Here is a 19,932-nt window from a genome sequence, read left to right on the forward strand (position 1 = left end):
TGTGTCCTCAAGCTCCTCTCTTCTCTCTTCTCCTCAGCTCTGAGATATTGAGGAGAAAATTTGCTGAAATTCTCCCCATCTGCTCTCTCTCTATCTCTCTCTCTCTCTGTGCAGAGCTTTGAGCCCAGAGGGCTTCAATTAGCTGCACAACAGGAGGAAATAATCAGTGAGAAATTGAGCCTTCCACAGCAAAGCTACAAATGTTTGATCACATTATCTATTAAGATGTTATTGCAGGGGCTTAAGCTGTCAAAATCTACAGTATGTTCAGAGACCCAGGGTATGGAGGGGTTCTTGCTCAGAATTGCCTGAAAATTCTTTTCGGTTAGTTTAGTTAGACAATTCATGTGAAATCTTTGTGTTTCACCTGAGAAAAAAAAAATTAAAAACTTTGAGCTATCTCTAATACCATTAGAGATAGATACAATAGATACAAACATTTCTGTTTGGGTGGCCTTCATTCATGCTTGATTTGCTATCACAACCAAACCCTCTTCATGTGTTAATATGCTAATGCATTGAAAGCATAGCCATTAGCACAACATTTGCATATGTTTAATGTTTGTCCCAGCCTAATGAAGGCTGCTCTATGCTTTAAACGCCTCTGTAATGTGCTGATGGATGGATTGAAGGCCTCTCTGGATAGGTGCTGGAAATGACTGAATAAATAGCAATGCAAGAATTTTCTCTAGGCTATCCTATCCCACTGTGTTGTCGCCTGAGAGCTCTTGCTAATGTGCTATTTTGTTAGCCATCCACTACCATCGTATCAAGGGGCTATGTTTTCTCTTTTTTTTTAACTCCAGTTTGAGTACTCTGGCGTGAGGCCGAAAGAGCCTCAGGTCGACCTGTCAAACTGAGAAGCAGTCAGCCTGTCAGGTTCAGGTCCTTTTTATCCTTGACTGCTGTCAGGTATCGCCAGACACAAGGAGAGGGAGAAGAGAGAGAGAGAGAGACGGAGGCAGAGAGACAGAGCGAGACAGAAAGAGAGAGTAAAACTTGTAGTCCTAGCCTGCTTTGCCTGGAGAATTGTTGAGAGTCTTTGTCAGTCACAAGTTGGCAACTGACATAGCAGGAGCTGCAACTTTTGGGATATGCAAACTGTGGGGAAAGCTGTGACGATGCAACATAGCAAAAGTATGTTGTAGGCAGCAGTATGGTATAAAAGTACAACATGGCTGTCTGCAAAATTATAGCTATACGTGTGCACTGCCTTCTGCATAGATCCCCCTGACATCCTCAGAGAATGTTCTGTATGGGCAGCTTCACATGTATAAGTACAGTGAGCACAACCATTACAACTTTAGAACGTTTAACAATTGTTAAATAAACTGGGACTGTTACGTTGTAACACCAATGCATATGTTGTTCTTGGACAAGCTAGATCATCCAGAGTCACTTATTTGTGTCTGCCTCTTCCAGTTCTTACAATTTTGTTGTTTGTTGAACATTTCAAGGTTTGGTTTTATTCCTTTTGAAGAATTCCTTTGATTGCAAGGTTCAGCCTGCTCCTTTTTCCAGAGCTTATGGCACGGGCCCCGGGGCGTAATAGCAGCCTTGCTGACAGAGAGTTTGTCCTCTCCTCAAGGAGAGCCTGGCTGTGTTTATTGGTTCTGAGTGTTACTGCTGGTCAGGGGGGGATAATGACTATCCATCTTCCTCAGCTCCTTCCTCCAAGGGTGGTGATGGAGAACTGGGAGAGAATCGAAAAGTTAATGTGAGGGGAAGGTCAGGTCAAGTGGACGCCCTAGAAACCCACAAACCACCGAGGTGGCAATGTAGCCACAGGAGAAAGTGAACACCGCTGTGCGAAGCCACTGTGGAAAACAACCAACCAATGGGAAGCATTTTCCTATAGAAGAACATCTTAAGAACATAATAAAAGTCCTAGGAGCCTTAAACAAAATCAGTCTTTCAGTTGTAATGCACAGTTCCATTTTCCCTTAATGCTTGGCTAGCTCCACAGTGAAATATTCTTCAATATCAATCATTCGATCCTGATTGGTCCACACAGCTTGTTACTGCTTGTTGATCAGAGAAGTGTGGCCAACCCACCGTGCTACTGAGTGAACACCCTTCTGCCTGCATTCTCAAGAGCTTCCTTAATACCAGTTTTCTATATGTTCAGGTATGGTAGCTTCACATAAGCTCAGTGTCATTTAGGGGAAAAAACCTGATCTGATTTAACCCTCTGTCACCATTAAATAAAATTTTCCCCCCTGCAGTGGCAAATACGTCCAGGCCCCCTGGTCTGCATTATATGCCAATCAGTTGTAGCAGCACCAACATTCAGTGTTTTTGTTTTTTGTTTTTTCATGGATGAAAACACACAGGATCCGTAGACGGTTTTCCTTGCTGCCTGCCTCACAACAGGTTATGCAGGAGTCAGGTTGTGTAGGCCTCCTTGGCACAGCTTAAGAGCCAAATAAAAACGCACTGGTGGAATTGCCAGCGTCCAGCTGAGACGAATCCATGGCTGACTCACAGAGAGCATGCAGAATGCTGTCTGATCACGCTCCCACCACTTGATCAGGTAATTTGGAGCCAGGGTGGGTGTTTCTCATACCTCCCGCAGGATTCGTGTTGAGGTTCAGGAAGAGGTTTTTTTTTTTTTACCTGACGAAAGCATATGTTTGGGCACGGATGATTTTCATCAAGAGACTAGACAAAGTTCAAATGTTCAAGTTGACACTATTTCTGAAACTGCCTCAGCTGATAGGTTGTAATATGTTGATGTTTGAATGGAAGATATTTTTAAGGGTATTAATGGGTTTTTTTTCTCCTCAGTTGCTGACCTGTGAAGGATGAACAGACTTTTCATCCTCAGATCCAGAAATGTTATTGCTGGATCAGAAAATATAATCTTTGAAAGCATGAATGTAGATATTTCTGTTGGTCGTTTTGCATTACTAATTAATTCAACCCATGTCTTCTATATATCACTATTGCCTGCAGCCAAATCGCAAAGTGTGCTGCCAATGAAAAGCTATAAAATGCAAATCAAGAACAAATAAATAGAAATAAAAAAAAACACTTTTTCAATATAAAGAGAAACAGGCTATCAGCAGCTAGCTGCCACATAATATTGCCTCATCATTGTTTTCTTTCATGATATCTGTAGTGTACAGATATTAAGAAGTGGAGAAACCTACGTTAAGGCAGAACGGGGCTGGGATTAAGGGTCACCCAGGATCTCCAGCGTGTCCTGGTTACAAATTAAAAATGCAGTTGTGTGGGGTTCCTCTTTCCAGCCACAGAGACTTGAAACCAGAGAACTTGTTGCTGGACGAGAAGAACAACATTCGGATAGCGGACTTCGGAATGGCTTCTCTGCAGGTTGGAGACAGTCTCTTGGAAACCAGCTGCGGGTGAGTCATGCTTCTGTATGTGGCTCGATCTCCATGGCAAAGACGATCCTTAGATTAGATACCTGTCATCAGTGCGTTGCAGTCAAAGATCCAGTGCCCTTAAAGCAGAATAATTTGATCTTGTTGCCATGGTTTTACCGACATTTTCTCTACCACTCACTAGCAGTGCTGCTTAACTTTTAAATATAGTGTTAACTGAGTGATAAGGAAAGGAACTTAAAATAGATCTAGTGTCCACTGCAGGGCCGTCCACTGATTTGTTTTAAATGCTAATTGGTCATGTACCATTTGTAGAATTTTGTTGTATATAATCTTTGAAAAAATGTAAATTACGTTCTTAGATATCTATTGTTTCAAGTGCTATGGTGTAAGTAGCCTGTAGCTTTGATCTAAATATATCACTGTAGTTGAAGGCTCTCCTTACAGAGATGCTATAGATAGTTTAAGAAAGATCCTGGCCAATAATCCAGTGAGATTAGGCTTGCTGATACTCCTAGTCAGTGGACCATGAGGCAGATTCCCAGCTGTAAAGCTGGACTTATCTGCATGCATCAGAGAAAGTGCCCTGCTCTGGGGCTTAGTGTGACAGCAGAGATAAGTGAAGGACTGGGTCATGGCTAATAGATCCCATACACACACACACACACACACACACACACACACACACACACACACACACACACACACACACACACACACACACACACACACACACACACACACACTTTTCTCAAGGAGCCTTCAGATCTGAGCTGTTTAGATGCAGTCTTTATATTGCCTGTTATTATCTGGACAGAGCGTGCTGCTGCTCTGTTTGCACATATGATCAGTGTTTTAGCAACACTGCATCAGTAAAGCACTGGGCCTCGCTCGTAGGAAAAGGGAGAGGATACGTTATTAATCTGCGTGCTGTGAAATCAGCCTTTGGTGACCAAACCTTAACCCTGCTCTGAAATCTCCTCCATCTCAGCTTTTCTTCATATTGGGGCTTGCTAGCAGACGCGTCAGCACTACGACGCCCGGCGCGTTGCGGTTATTGATTGTCCCCTCATGGCTGGCTGGCCCGTCTCTATGCGCAGATATGACAGTTTTTAATTAAAAACATTCATCTTTTGCCTCTGCGCGCGCTGTCTGCTCGACACAAATGTATTCTGTTTACCACAGCTAATGGACTTGGATGGAATATAAAATGGCAGGCGTTTCACACGCATGTACACAGTGCAGGGGAACCTGCTTGTATTACATAGTGTACCATATTCCTCTCATTTGTATCCGAGGTAAATTTTTTGCTTGGTGGATTGACCCAATTATGAAATTACTAAGGGTTTCTACTATCTTTTCAGGCCATTGCCTCTGCTACATTGGTCAGTGCAGTGGTGCTTAAGACAGAAGTTAAGGTAGTTAAGTAGTTTAGATTTTTAGTTCGTATCTAGATCCAGGTTAACAGCAGTGCAGTCCTGTGTTATCATGGTAGTCGACCACTAGTTCTGGGGTGATTGCACTGTTTGTCCCTTTAGTTCTTTTAGTGGTCCGGATGATTTAGCGAGCTAATAAAATCAGCTATAAGTGTAATAGCTTACTGTAGACAACACATTTACAAGCTGGCTTACCTTTAGCTTGAGGCTGCCCTCCTCAGAGTGGAAACCATGCTAATGTGACAAAGACTGTCAAAGGTAAAGCAAAAAAAGTGTATTTAATTTTTCCCCTTGCGCCTTAAGCCGTCCTTCCTCCAGTGAGACTAACAGCAGAGCTGGCAGAGCAGTGAACAGACCTGCTCTAAATGAGTCATCCCTTTCCATCGGGCTCATTTCTGAGTAGTTTAACCACCCTGTGGCTACCCTGATTTACTGCGTTAATCCTGCGGCATGTCCGCGCAAAAACACGCACACAAACACGCACATGCACGCATACACACACACACACACACACACCAATGCTTCCACCATCTCCACCATGAGAATGTTGGGAAATTGCAGGAGTGTGGGTAATTCCAGTTTCTGAAGTTCACTATGGGGATTTGGTTGTGGTTAGGAGGTACTTTGGGGTATCTGATTGGGTCTGCTCACAGTGCTGTAGTCCAAATACATTCTGGAAAATTATTTCAGGATGAAGCTAGCCCACTGCTGCTTAGTGTCCATGGTGATAAAATACACATCTCATACAGAAGTTAGTAGTAATTTATAATTAATTCACTGTGTCACTAGATTGACGTGGTAGCTATTCCCAAAACAGCAAATTCACAATATTGTGAAGTGAAAGAACACGGAACAACAAGGCATTTGGGAAGTTAATTTGCACACATTCAAGGAACCAGTAAGATATTCCTGTCTGTAGAGCTGTTTTTATGTGCATTATTCTGACAGGCTTTTCACTAGCCTCCTCCCATTCACAGAACAGACATTCTGCATTCTGAGGAGATTTGAATAAGTTTAAACCTGCCAGTTCTTCTTTTATTCTTTCTACGCTCATGAAACAATGCGTGTATGTTGAACATATGGTACATATCCTTTGAGGTTTATTAATTACTAGTACAATATTAATTACTTTATGAAGATTTTGTTGATATGGATTAGTGTTCTCTGCGTGCCTTGTGATGTGACGGACAGTAATGTTTACATGCAGAGACAGTACATTATATAAAACTAATTTGTATGACTTGCTTTACTTACTGGGCAATAATGAGGATATGATAGTGAGGCCTCTAACTTGAGTGAGATGTCGTTGCCTCAATTTCTTGGGTGATTTTGTAAAAAGTAAAAAAAAAAAAGTTGATTTAATTGCAATGTGATTTGACATGGCACTGTTTGCTCACCACAAATTGGCAACATTTGCATATATTAACATAATTCTATATGGCGGACGCAATTGGGGATCACCTAATTACAGCAGGAATGCTTTTGTCTTTTTTTCTCTGTGGACACTAGTTCTCTGTGGACACCTTTGACAGCAGTAGCACATCAAGCTGTCCGAACCATTACTCACGGACACGTTAAACCGTGCTGACGGTTACTGGGCAGACGTTTTACATAGCTCAAGCAGGAAGTCATTAAAATCTAATGTTACGTTATTGGATCATTCTACAGTATCTGAGGCAGGGGAGTGGTTTACAAAGCCCTTCAATGGCAGTTGTCGGCAAGAAACATATTAATGACAGAAGTGGATTTCTAAGTACATGTGCACATGGTTAAATGCTTTTAAAGTGTACATGAAATGTAATGTTATTAATTGATTAGAATTAAAGGCATAGTAAGGGCTATCATGTCAAATAATGGGTTAGCAGATGTGTGAGTGGAGTGGCTCACGTTGGTATGACAAGACAATGAAGCATCTTTTTGTTTATCCAGCCATTGTAGCTATAGCAGTAATATGCTTACAAATCATAATTGATTTTTAACGTCCCAATTTTTGTGCTATTTAGACTGTACAATTCTGTGTTTTTCATGGTTTTTAATGCGGTATCTGAGACATTTCCATCTGTATATTAATGTGAAAGTCCCTCCCTCTTCTCTCCATCTCTCTTTCAGGTCTCCGCACTATGCGTGCCCAGAGGTGATTAGGGTAAGTGGACTCTCAGGCCAGCTCTTATAATGGCGCTCTCACGCTAGATTGTCGCCTAACCGTCTTTCTCCGTCTTTCTCGCGGTGTCCGATGGCGTCTTTCGCTCGGCATCAGGGAGAGAAGTACGATGGGCGGAAAGCAGACGTTTGGAGTTGTGGTGTCATTCTCTTTGCACTTTTAGTGGTGAGTGGAGCTTCAAAAGCAACAAAATCCCATCCTTCACCTTTTGTCCGTCATTGTCATCCCTTTGATTGTTTAACATTTATCATTTTAGCTTATTTCATTAGAAAAAAGACAATAAATGCACATAAACACATAAAATGTCCCCCTCTGATTAAGGCTGATTAAGGGTTTCCTTTTATTGCTGGTTGTTTTGTGGGTGATGACAGCAGAGAGAAAGCAAGACAGGGCACTGAACTCAGAACGGGTGTGATATCACTTGAAGATGGGGGCTGGTCACCACTGCGAAGTGCTTTTGACCCACTGAACTACCATCGTAATGGCGATGAACGTTTAGAGTGTTCTTCATTCCCCATAATAAGCATGTGCAACAAAAGCCTCCAGAGTCTCATCAAGGCGGCTATGTTGATGAAAGCGTAAGCACTCCGTCTCAGACACGGTGGGGCCGGGAGACTTCCGGCCTGCCTCACATGTGCGAGTCAGATCTGTTCCCGAACTAAGATGAAACTTGTGCGGCGCTTGTATATTGCCAGCTGTAACGCAGGAACTGGACGTGAAATGATGTTTTCACACCACCTTTCCCCACCCTGAAAATGCCTGCCTGTTGTTCCTCTCCCAGGAGGTCATGGCCTGGCCGCGCGGAGCATAACGTGTGCGCTCCGGGTTATGCGAAGCCGCACGCCCCCCCCCCCCCCCCGCCAAACCACCTCCGACTTGATTGGAAATCTGATTGATTCCATCCCTCTGCCCTCGTGTTTGTGTTTTCCATTATCCATATATGTACGTCACGGAGTAATCAGTCCTTCCCTGGAACACAAGTGAGTTCTCTTTGGGATCTCTTCATGGTCCGCTCCAAGACTGCACTGGAGCTGAAATTGCTTTTCTGTTTTTTTTTTTTATTATTTTGTTCTTTGTTTTTGTTTTTTTTGTCCCAGTCATCCGTTCTCTCTTTTTACTGATAGTGGCTTCTAGCTCTAGCCTGATTACATCATCTGTTACACGGACCTGGCGTCCACCGTGTCGGCATGGTGAGCGTGTCGTTCATCAAACGCCACCATTTCTGCAGGCCAGTGGCCCTGGTGAGCCACGCCATTGCAAAAGTGACAAACGTAGGCCCAGCTCGGAAACCCAGGCTAATTGAGGGTGATCTGCTGTGTCTATTTGCCACCTTTCCTATCCTGATAAACAACCTTCCCCACTCCCATTGTACTCAGCCCTACCTGTTTGATTCACCTTGGTCACCTGGAAGTGATGCGGTTTCTTTAATGGATGTTTTTGATGGAGCTTGCGTGGCCGTCACCACCGCCACCTCCCTGTCTAACGATGCTCCACCGCGGTGTGTGTCAGGGTGCCCTGCCGTTCGATGACGACAACCTGAGGAACCTGCTGGAGAAGGTGAAGCTGGGGGTGTTCCACATGCCTCACTTCATCCCCCCTGACTGCCAGAACCTGCTGAGGGGCATGATCGAGGTGGACGCGGTCAAGAGACTCACGGTCAGTGCACGACTTGGTCACACCACATGACACGACATCTCCTCATTACGGCCACCCTCATGCTTTCTACCATGATTAAAAAGCACGGTGATGTAGTGTTTCTCTCCACTCACTGATGTTTTGTGAATATTTGACCAAAAAAAGTGGAAAACTTTTCTTTTTCGCCTCCTGACAAGGGTCTTGTTTTTTTTGTTTGTTTTGTTTGTTTTTAAACCTTCAGAGGAGGAACCGCTTTGGCTCAAACACATTTAATGGGAAATAAAACCACAGCTTTCTTTACCTGATAGCGAAAACATCCCAGTAACTGTGTTTGTCCCCTCTGCACCGGTTACTCATATCAACTCCACTAGAGACCCCCACGTTGTGTCCCCACGATTCCTCGCCGTGTTCAATGCGTTAAGCTGATTTCTGGTAAACGAGTCTAGGTTTGGGTCACTTACCTGCATGGTCAGGTCACAGTCCAATTCGGTCGGCCTATGGAGGTCTCCAACATCAGATATCAGATGCCTCCCTCTCCTGGCAGAATAGCCGTGAGAATAAAAGCTTATCTTAATACCGCTTCTTCAGAAATTCTCTTTCTCTTTACTTTACAGAAAAATCTAATGGATAATTCTTCACAGGCTATAAGAAAGCCCAGGTTGTCCTTGTCTTTGAGCGAGCTACGAAGGCTTTGCGGTCTTTTCCCAAGCCAAACCCATCTTTGTCAGGCACAGAGAGGTTTTATTTGAATTTTATTACATGTTTTATTAGAGTTTTATTACATTACATTATTTTTTTGTGATTTACATATTTGCTTAAAATAATTCAGATACAGATATACAGATTAAAAAAGATCTAAAAAGGTTTAATACTCGAAGCTTCAACACATTGTAGTTCTCTTTTTTTTTAGATAATTCTTTGGGGCTCTGCTAGAAGGGCCAGTATCAGGGCCAGCTTCTAGGCCAGGGTTTGGCTCCGCACCGGGGCCACCGCCGCCATCGGCGCCAGGGCCTGTACCCCTGCGAGCAGCGTGTTGGGGGGGGGTTAGAATGGGGGTCCCAAAGGTCCACCCAGCCAAGCACTGCAGACTGCTCCCTGGCTGGAAGCTGAGCGTGTCCACAGTGTGCCCTGCTGAGCAGCCATCGTACCACTGATGCCTCGGGTCACTGTGCCCCCTTCCCTTTGTTTTCCAGCCAGTTTATGATCCCCCCCCGTGGTGCCACCAACAGCGGCAGTCAGACCCTGCCACTCAGCTCTTAGGAATGTGCTTTGAGGATTACATTTATAGCCTCATATCGTGAAACCGTAGTCGCAGGCCAAGGCAAATTTTATCGCTCGATTTGAATGTGTTTGAGGATTATAGCTTGACATTATTGTCATTATAGTCTTCCTTACTGACACATAACAACGGTGATGGCCCTCTTGAGCTTCTGTAGTTACGGCAGCCTTCCTCTCTGCAGTATGCTGCTCTAATTAGCAGGTCGCTAACGTGCGCTCTGTGCCTCTGTAGTGTCTCCAGTTACACCGTGGTGATCACAGGCTGAGGTGGGGTTGGGCTTACCTTTGGTCGATGGGTGACACAGCCTTTCAACGTGAAATGGCTCTATTCTTCTTCTTTTCATCTTACTAATTTTCATTTGCGTATGCGATCCAGTCCGAGGTTTATTCTGTGATTGCGTTATAAATCAAACGATACTGGTGAAAGTGGATTACATGCTTTTCTCTTGTGTCGTTACAGTTAGAACAGATACAGAAGCACACGTGGTACATGTGAGTATAAATCCTGCCTTCTCCTGAGTGATTTTATAAGCTCACGTCACTTGTATCTGTGTGTGCGTTTGTGTGCATGGGTGTGTACCCGCATTTGTGTAGTGAAGGAAGAGAGATGCCCTAACCCTAGATGTTGAGCTAAAACTGGGCACTCCTAAATAAATGGAGTGCTAGGGTTTATTAGTAGATGGTGTGTATGCTTGCCTGTTTTGTGTGTGTGTGTGTATGTGTGTGTGTTTACTGTATGTGTATATATTGGCATGCGTGTGTGTACGGGGGGTCTGGCAAAGTGCGCAGAGCTGACACAGCAGCTGAGAGCATCTCCGTTTGACTCTTCATTATAGTTCCCCCCCTCTCTCTTCTCCACACCACCTCCACAGTAGTTTCACTCCTGGCCAAACATGTGCCAGCCGGGTGCCTTTAAGATGAACCCGCTAACCCCCCCACCCCCTGCCGAGGCGATCTAAATTAAAAAAAGCAGTGAGATCAACAGGGAGCTGGAGTGTGGAGGGCTGAGAAACGCCCATCACAGAGGATCCTGCTGTGCAGCGCCATATTAAACCAGCTTCTCCTGTTTCCTGTTTTGTTGTTTGTTTTTTTTTTCCCCCTTCTCTCTCTGTGTTTGCACATGTCCCACGGGGACGTCCGTCAGAGGGGGCAAGAACGAGCCTGAGCCGGAGCAGCCGGTGCTGAGGAAGGTGGCGATCCGGATGCTGCCCTCTGCCGAGGACATCGACCCGGACGTGCTGGAGAGCATGCACTCGCTCGGCTGTTTCCGGGACAAGAACAAGCTGATGAAGGACCTGCTGTCAGACGAGTGAGCGGCTGGCGTGGGGGAGGGACTCAGGGCTCACACTCGTGTACAGACCGGGTGTATTCGTTCAGAATGCCTCCATTGGAGTGTTGGGGTACTACCATTCGCTGGTGGAGACACTGAACATCTAAAAGCATAAATGATATATATGAGCTTGTAATTTTTTTAATTATATACACAAGAGTCATTGGTATTACTCTCATTTTGAATAGATGAAACCGTGTAATTTAAATGGTTCGTGCAGGCGTCAGTAGCCAGCATGTGATTGGTCCAGTCTCGCACACACTCGTACCAATCCGTCCTGGCGGCGTTCGCTTTGGGATGCCATATGTGTTTTACAGCTCTTTCCTACAGCTGCTAAACCATCAGTACAGCAGCTTGCCATCAGATAAACCCACTCACCTGCTTCTCCACCCTAAACAACTCAGCTCAGCTTTGCCTCTAACCCCGCCTCTAGCTCTGCCTCTAACCCCGCCTCTTGCTTCAGGTGTCCAGTGCAGAACCTTCAGACACGTAGTCCTCCATCCCATAAGCGAAGGGTCCTTTGGCTGTGTTCCCACACTTTTAATCTAGCATTATGTTCCAGGGCTTGCAGGGCTGGAAATCTGGCCCAGAAGTGGTCCATAATGTAGCACACATCAGCTACAACTTCTTTAGTCTCACTGAGGTTCAGTTCCACCTCCACTTTTCCACAAGGACATCTCTGCGTTTGGAGTGTTTTGTAATTGATGGATTCAAAGATGAAGGTGGTCAGCGCGATTGTGTTTCAGACACTCCAGTGAGCACAGCTCAGATTTGTCAGACATTTCACAGTCCATTTCCATGTTAGCATTGATTAGCTAAATGAGGTGATGCTTGGAGCAGTTGAGTTTATGTGAGAGGACTAAAACAATGACCCTGAACACTTGTCTGCAGTCTACATCCATCTCCCATATACTCTCTCTATCTTTTCAGTTGGTGACAAGTTATAGGTGGAGCTTCTTCTGTTAACGGAATCAGTTATTTGTGCAGTCTTAGACCTAATAATCATTTCAACTGTTTAACGGCAGTGACAACCAGGAGAAGATGATTTATTTCCTCCTGCTGGACCGTAAGGAGAGGTATCCCAGCCACGAGGACCAGAACCTGCCCCCTCGCAACGAGATCGGTAAGGCCTCGTTCTTTCTCATTCTTCTCTCTTCCTCGTCCGCACAGCCGGTATGAACTGCGTCAACTCGAGAAGCACCGTATTGACCTCTTAATTGCCTGCAACTCTTGCACTGATGGACCATCCGTGGCTCCCCTCAGACCCTCCCCGGAAGCGCGTGGACTCGCCTCTGCTGACCAGGCACAACAAGAGGAGACCAGAACGCAAGTCAATGGAGGTGCTGAGCGTGACCGAGGGCGGCTCGCCGGTGCCTGTGCGACGAGCCATCGACATGACTCAGCATGGGCAGAGGTACCGAGCCCGTTTCCCCCAAGCCCGGTCCTCTACAGCTCACTCACCCGCTTCATCAGAAAGCATGGGAATACAAGTACATTCGAATGACTGCGTAGTGTTTTTTAAGTGGACGGCCATCGCACCATTTTCGTGCGTTGTGTGTAGACGTGTCCCAGTGCCCTAGGCGGAGCTAAATCTCCGTCACCAGGTCCATCAGCACGGGAGTGCGATTTGGCTTCGACTCATCCCATTATTACACTTTCACACGGAACGTTCCGGCAGGGCAAAGCAGAAGTTCTGGGACAGAACAGGCATAAAAACGAAGGGGATGTGGTCAACGTTTGTGTTGCCATACATTACGTTGGTGGTGTTTCTTTTTTTTCTACTTCTTTTTCAGTCCTCTGCCATTATGTAATTATATCCATATCCATCTCACAGTCATTGTCCCCTGTTGCTGCAAAGGCAGATGTCCTTTCTGTCACTAAATACTGTAACTAAATTACCATTCAGATTCAAAAGGATACAGCAGTATGTCTGGCTGTATGAAGTCACAGTATATTCATCAGAAGTCAAATAATTCTGAATGTAGCTTGGAAAGTGTATAGTGCAGTACTCATCATTTTTGTTCTTTCTATCCTACTGTAGTAAGTCTGTTTTCAGTAAAAGCCTGGATATTTCAGATGCCCACCCCAAAGTACAAAGCAAAGAAGAAAGGTACTTAAAAAAACAGCCCTGTCCTCTCTTTTCAGCCCTGAAGATGCAGTGGGGTTTAAACTCTCAACATGCTGGTCTCAGTGCAGGTTACGCTAGGGTTAGGCGTGGCCTTAGCCACTTAACATTGAGAGTGTGATTAGAAAACATTCCATTGTTGTTCTGAAGAAGAAATATTAACTCAGAACTAAACTTTTAAGGGAGTAGAGGTGTTTTTTTAATGAATTGTTTTTATTAATTTATATACTTTCCCCAGTTTGTTTCCTCAATTTTGGCAAAGATTCGCCCCTCTGGCTTCCACATCAAAAGCATCTTATCTCCCGTCTTTCTCCTTTCATGTTTGTGTTTGATGTCTGCGTGTTTTTTCCTTTCTTGGTGGATCCCAGTTCGAGGTTCATTTCCTCCCGTCTCAGTTGTTGTTTCCGCGTCCTTCTCTCCGCACGTGCCCGACCGTGTTTGTGTTTGTTTTCCGACGCACCACCTGCCCGGGAGACCAGGGCGGTGGGCGCGTTTGCGTTCGCACGCTCCAGCGAACGCCACTCAGCCTTTTCAGACCTTTCACAGTCCACTTCCACGTTAGCATTGATTTAGCTAAACGAAGTGATGCTTGGAGGACTGAAACAATGACTGACCCTGAACACAGGTCTGGCGTCATCATCCATCTCCCATATACGTGTTTTTTTTTCATTTGGCAACCAAAAGTTCCATGCCGTTTTTAAAGATATCTCATGCTTGGTAACTTGTTCTATGTTTATCGCATTATAAATTCACACTGAATGTGTGTTTGGAGGGGAAAAAAAATAAAACCTCCCCAGCAGAGCAGAAATTATTCTCCATTTACATAAAAAGCTCCCCTGCATCTTTAGCAGAAGTGTCATATAAGTCTCCACTCTGTAAGGTAAATGCTACTAGACCCTCTCTCCTGTTCCATCTGTACACTACGTGTCCTCTTTCTCCTCTTGAGGTCTTCATCGAACCGTTTATGTTCACGTTTGCTCTTGTAGTTGCGTTCTTCTTCTGGGTGTCTCTCCTTTCTGATCTTCATGCTAGACTAGCCTTGGCTGTCCATCTTCAACGTATGTGTTAAAGCCCCGTTATGTCTGTTGCATTGGCAGCTATGTGAAAAAGCACATTTTAACGCTATAGTAGTTATTAAATTGAACATACAAAGCTATATGCAGAGCCAAATATTATAAAAAAAAATATCTGCACCCCAGAGGAACTCCATCATTGGGCTGCATGATCTCCACCCTCTCTTTAGTACCTAAATGATGGCATGGCTCTCTGCTATGTTTTCACGGCTAATCAAGTGAAGGACACAGAAGGAGAAAATGAGGTGGAGTTTTTCAGTGGCATCAGACCAACATCATGTTTGGTGTTGTGATTTTCTGCTTGAACGACCATGCAGAAGACGCGCTGTGACTATCGGTTAATGCATATTTAAGTAACATATGCAATTGATCAGTTTATGGATCAGGTCCTTCCTTGGTGTCGTGTGCTGACACATTTAATGATGATTTACTATTTCTCTTCCCAGTGATGACAAAAATGCGCAAGTCCAAGGCTAATTAAATCCCAGACACTCCTGGGAGCGATCTGTGCTGCATGTGGTAAAACACTGGGGGATTTAAATATGCCATATTGTGAAAGAAGAAATTAGTTATTTCTGTATAAGATATACAAAAATGACACAGATTATATATTTTATTTTTGCTGCTTCAGAAAGACTATTTGCAAACAAAAATTTAGAATTTACTACACAAAAAACTTCCAGTTTCTTGATACTTTCATCAAAATTATATATTCTGGTCACAACAAAGATCTATTTCACCTTTTACTTTTCATGGGGAAGATTAGCTTTGGATATTTGATGGGTAGTCATGGGGAAGCCCAATTTTATAGGAGCATCTGTCCTACTGAAAGCCCAGAGTCTGTCAGTATGTGCTGGCCTTCAGTGGAGTTCCATTATACAGGGATCATTACCCTTTATTGGCATCTCCCTAGAGAACGCCTCCTTCTAATTTAAGACAGCTTCTTCTGTTGTTCAAGTTTACCACAGTTAACAGCTAGATGGGATGCAGTAGCATTTCGAAAAGTGCCGTGACGCCATTGTGATCGTCTCTGCGTTGTGTTAGGTCACGGTCCATCAGTGGAGCTTCTTCTGGCCTGTCTACAAGTCCCCTCAGCAGCCCACGGGTAAGCACGTCTCCCACACCTCAGTCTGCCCGGGTCCATATCAAATCACACCCAACTGTTCCCTAGATAGGGCCCCACCAGAGGGTATGGTGTCTTTTCACAGAATGTGGTGAAATGGAAACCTCTAAGATAACACAATCTGTGCTTATTACAGTGAAATGTAAAGAAAGTGGACATTCACTTCCAATATTACAGTAGTGTTTACAGATTAGGACATACAATGCTATACCTTCAGATTAGGCAATGTGTCCTGAAAGACCATTTGAGCAGAGTGGAGCAGCAAAAGATTCCGCTCCTTGCTCAGAGTGTTCCGTAATCACTCCGCGGTGTTCCGTAATCACTCCGCGGTGTTCCGTAATCACTTCACTCCAGGTCCGCTCTAGCTTGCTTCTCCCTCACAGTCCTACCGCTCCACCTAAACTCTGTTGTCTCCATTTGCCACTTCTGGATCCCTGATCAAGCCAGAAAAATTCTTGCCTTAATATGTATTTTAAAAATGAGCTCTTAACACAATGAGAGACAAAAAAAAACATCATCTTAAAAAAATGTGTCGTGTCAACTAGCACCAGGCTGTAGAAATGTTTTCATCTAACATTATTTTTACAAAATAATAATAATAAAAATAATATTGTTTGGCCTACAGTGCATTGTAGCCACATCTCTGTACATAGAAAACGGTTTTCTAGATGTGTAGTGATTAACTCCACAATGAGTCCTATGTGGTAGTGATATCTACCTACTTGTGTTTAGTGTTAGAGGAGTTTTAATTAATGATGTGTGGTTTTAGATCATTTTCAAACTAAAGAGGTACAGTGCAGCTTCATTATGGGTGCTGCTCACTCTCGAATGTTCACCTCTTCTCTCACTCCACACTGCTTACATCTGAACAACACCCAGCAGCTCAGTAGCTCCACCCCTTCAGCAGTGTTATAAAGTTTGCCATTGATACACAATTAATTCAATATTATATGCCATTGATCAGCATTTCAATATGTATTTAATATGGTAGCCTGTTAGACACATGACACAGGGCTATACTGGGCTCCTCTTATCTGCTTGAATTCCATTACTAGCTAAAACATGAATGCCACTTGCACTGTGAGAATCCCTGATTAGTTAACATGTGGTAATTTGCATAGGGCAAGGCTTTTGCCTGCCTGCTCGCAAAAACGAACCTAGCATGCTGAACAACCCAGAAGATCAGCGAGCATTAGCAGGTTAGCATCAGAATCTTGCAAAAAAACAAAACCATCAAAACAAAACAAACCTCACTACTATAGTTGTTGGTGGTGAGTGACATTGTTCTACCAGTGTGCACCCCTTCCATTAGCTGTACAGCATTCTAACAGCTACCAACCGAATCTCCTGTAGCGATATAAAACTTATTAGCTTTGGTCAAAGTCTAGCTTTTCATTCTAAATCACAGATAAAGCCCCAAAATTGCTGCCTCTGATTACTTATAGACTAGCCATAACTGCTAGCCCAATCAGAGGGTGAGGTGTAACATAATTAGCTGTAATCTATTCCTCATTCTGGGAATTGCAGCCCAGAGACATTTGGAGGCCTTGGTTGCTAATGGCTTGGTAAAGTGTGAAAATCCTTCTTCCCCTACTTACAGTAGAGCTCAGTCTGCATTTCACATTTACAGTTGCCTTGTTTGAACTGGCTAACCGCTTACAAATCCAATACTAAGTCTTCCCAATATGCTGTCGTTTGAGTTACATGCATGAATTCCCTGCAGGATGGTGTCTAGAGCCTGCTTTGAATCCACTCTGATCAAATATGCTACAGTCTCAACCACTCTACCGCTTCAGACCTACTGTACTTTGTCTCACTCTGACTGTAGCGTTGGTTAAAAGATGGCCCTCTTTTGCAGAGAATCGCTCAGGGAAGCAAAGCTTTTGAGTTAGTCGAGAACTCGGCAGCTACAACTCAGCTGAGGTTGTAGCACTTTCCGGAAACAAGGGCACATTTAGACTGTGTTTTGTGACGACTTTGGAATGCTGTATTCAGAAACTACTTTGCAAATGTTTATCAAATTATAACTGCACCTATTTGTATTCCCTGTACAGTCATTTGCGCTACAATTCTGAAATGTTCTGATTTTCCTTTCTGTGATTTAGCCAAAGTTATTCATAAATGTTTACATGAGGTGGTTTATTCCCCGGGCCAATTTGGAAACACGAATCAGACGTCCTCCAGTTTAAACCATGAATGCCATTGGTGTTCACTACATCTCCATGCCATCACAATACGGCATTCAGCTACACACTCAATGGCCCTGTATATAACGGGCCATTTCCACAGTGTGGCGCTATTGTTGTGAATGATCTGTTTAAATGATTTCATTAAATCTGATTAGACTGTTGGTTTTGTGGTAATAAACACCAACAGATGTTCACCTCCCATGCAAATTGGCTAAAACAGAATTCACACCCACACTCAGTGATCTCATCCAGAGATTATTGCAGAACTATTTATACCGAACAATTCTGACAATAGCGTAGGAGAATGAGTCACGGAGATATCGCACACATGTGCTATCCGCCCATTTCCTGCTTGCTTGGTCACTTCTGGCACTTTTCAACACAAGGCCCGGTGCTTTTTGTTGCGTGTGGTTTCTATAGCTGGTTTTGCTTGGAGAACTCTGCACATTTACTTTCCATGGTCTTGTTGCCTCCTGGCTGGTTGTGCTAATGGCATGTCTTTCTTTTTTTCTTTCTTTCTTTCTTTCTTTCTTTCTGCACTCCTCCCTGTCCCCTTTGCTCCACATCGCCACTGCCGTGTCCCCCATTCGTCCATATGTGCTGCCGGTGTGTGCGTGCGCTGTGGTGCGTGCTAACCTGGGGGCTGTGCGCGCGTGTGTGCGTGTGTGTGTGTGTGTGCGTGCGTGCGTGCGTGCGTGTGTGTGCGTGCGTGTGTGCATGCGTGCGTGTGTGTGTGTGTGTGTGTGTGCGTGCGTGTGTGTGTCTGCGCGTGTGTGTGTGTGCGTGCGTGCGTGTGTGTGTGTGTGTGTGTGTTGGCGTGATGCTGCTGGTGGCTCGCTGCATGCGCTCTCTCTCGCAGCCTGTGCGGCGCTTTTTTGTTCCCCCACAATCCTCGGAGCTCATGCGGTCACCCAACCACAGCCCCACCCGCACGCCCGCCGCCCGCCTCAATGGCGCTGGCCCCAACTCCCCCAACATCTTCCATCCAAAGACGGGAGCCCTGCAGGCCAACACTTGCAAAACTCACACCCTCCCTGCCAAGCCCAAAGTCACAGACAAGCCCCTGCAGACCACCAGGTCCAACCCATTCCCAAACACAACACCTTCACCTTCAGCAGCCAAGTCTGAACCCTCCACGCCCTCCTCGCCCCTGGCCCTGCCCATAACCAGCAGCCCGAAGGTGCACAGGCCCCCCCTGACCATCCCCCCTAAACTCTCCATGCCTCTCTCTCAGGTCTCCCCCCTCTCGCCCATCCGCCTACACCACCTGCACCCGCTGGCCGGGACTGATCACAACGGCAAATGTATCCCCACTGTACAGGTCACCCCCCACCCCTCTCCCAGGGGAAGCCCCCTCCCGACCCCCAAAGGGACTCCCGTGCACACGCCCAAGGAGAGCCCAGCGGGCACGCCCAGCCCCACGCCACCACCCAGCCCCTCCATCGGGGGGATGCCCTGGAGGACACGCCTCAATTCCATCAAAAACAGCTTCCTCGGCTCGCCCCGGTTCCACCGCAGGAAACTGCAAGGTAACAACGGGGTAACGAAAGGCCTGAACATGTGATACCTTATCTATTATAAACTGGTAGGAAACACCTGCTGGCTGATCTATACATGCGTAATCAATCCATGTCTGTTTTAGACAGGGATATTCTATCACATCTGTGATCCGTAATCAGCAGGCTGATTTGATAGGTTGATTTGCTGTACAGATATGTGTGTAGTTATGATAACAAAGGCTCGGTAAGCATGTCAACTTACTATACAGAACCACTCTCCCTTATTCTCTCTATCCTCTCTGTCTCTCGCTCTCTCTCTGTGTCTCAGGGAGGATCACATACACTACACAGAGGGTGTTAAGTAGCTCATAAGGTTCAGAATAATGAACCTAGCTGGTGTTCGCTGTTGCTAATCTGTTTCGTTATGCCTTTATAGTACAGGATCATTTAGCTCATGTCTTTCTGTCCGCTCCCTTCTAATCATAAAACCTGCCTTTTTTAGTACCGACACAAGAGGAAATGTCCAGCCTAACGCCGGAGTCTTCCCCCGAGTAAGTCACAGCGCGCTCTTCAGTTATCAACCCCTCACCAAGACGCTAAGTGCATCACCTCCAAGTGCACATTCATCAGCTCTGCAGCACTGCTCTGAATCGCCTGTGTGAACTTCAAACCTCCCGTCGCCCCGTTGCCGCTTTCGACACCGTAGTTCACCTTAACAAACCGACAAAGTTCGGAG

At 45.1% G+C, this 19,932-nt stretch overlaps 1 protein-coding gene across 8 annotated transcripts in view; it reads left to right on the forward strand.

Annotated features, from left to right (window-relative positions):
- Window positions 1-19,932, forward strand: part of brsk2b (BR serine/threonine kinase 2b) — a 102,937-nt gene that overhangs the window by 73,826 nt on the left and 9,179 nt on the right. For 3 of the 8 annotated variants that reach the window (XM_076997635.1, XM_076997652.1, XM_076997661.1), the window contains exons 5-16: window positions 3,252-3,368; window positions 6,893-6,926; window positions 7,041-7,109; window positions 8,454-8,600; window positions 10,318-10,349; window positions 11,002-11,166; window positions 12,213-12,310; window positions 12,451-12,601; window positions 13,229-13,297; window positions 15,430-15,490; window positions 18,557-19,226; window positions 19,699-19,747. In XM_076997635.1, coding sequence (XP_076853750.1) covers window positions 3,252-3,368; window positions 6,893-6,926; window positions 7,041-7,109; window positions 8,454-8,600; window positions 10,318-10,349; window positions 11,002-11,166; window positions 12,213-12,310; window positions 12,451-12,601; window positions 13,229-13,297; window positions 15,430-15,490; window positions 18,557-19,226; window positions 19,699-19,747 — 1,662 coding nt within the window. The remainder of the gene's footprint in view (window positions 1-3,251; window positions 3,369-6,892; window positions 6,927-7,040; window positions 7,110-8,453; window positions 8,601-10,317; window positions 10,350-11,001; window positions 11,167-12,212; window positions 12,311-12,450; window positions 12,602-13,228; window positions 13,298-15,429; window positions 15,491-18,556; window positions 19,227-19,698; window positions 19,748-19,932) is intronic. The other 5 variants (XM_076997671.1, XM_076997688.1, XM_076997644.1 and 2 more) reach the window with 5 other exon arrangements.

This window comes from Brachyhypopomus gauderio, chromosome 1 (genome assembly GCF_052324685.1).
Source record: "Brachyhypopomus gauderio isolate BG-103 chromosome 1, BGAUD_0.2, whole genome shotgun sequence".
NCBI lineage: Eukaryota > Metazoa > Chordata > Actinopteri > Gymnotiformes > Hypopomidae > Brachyhypopomus > Brachyhypopomus gauderio.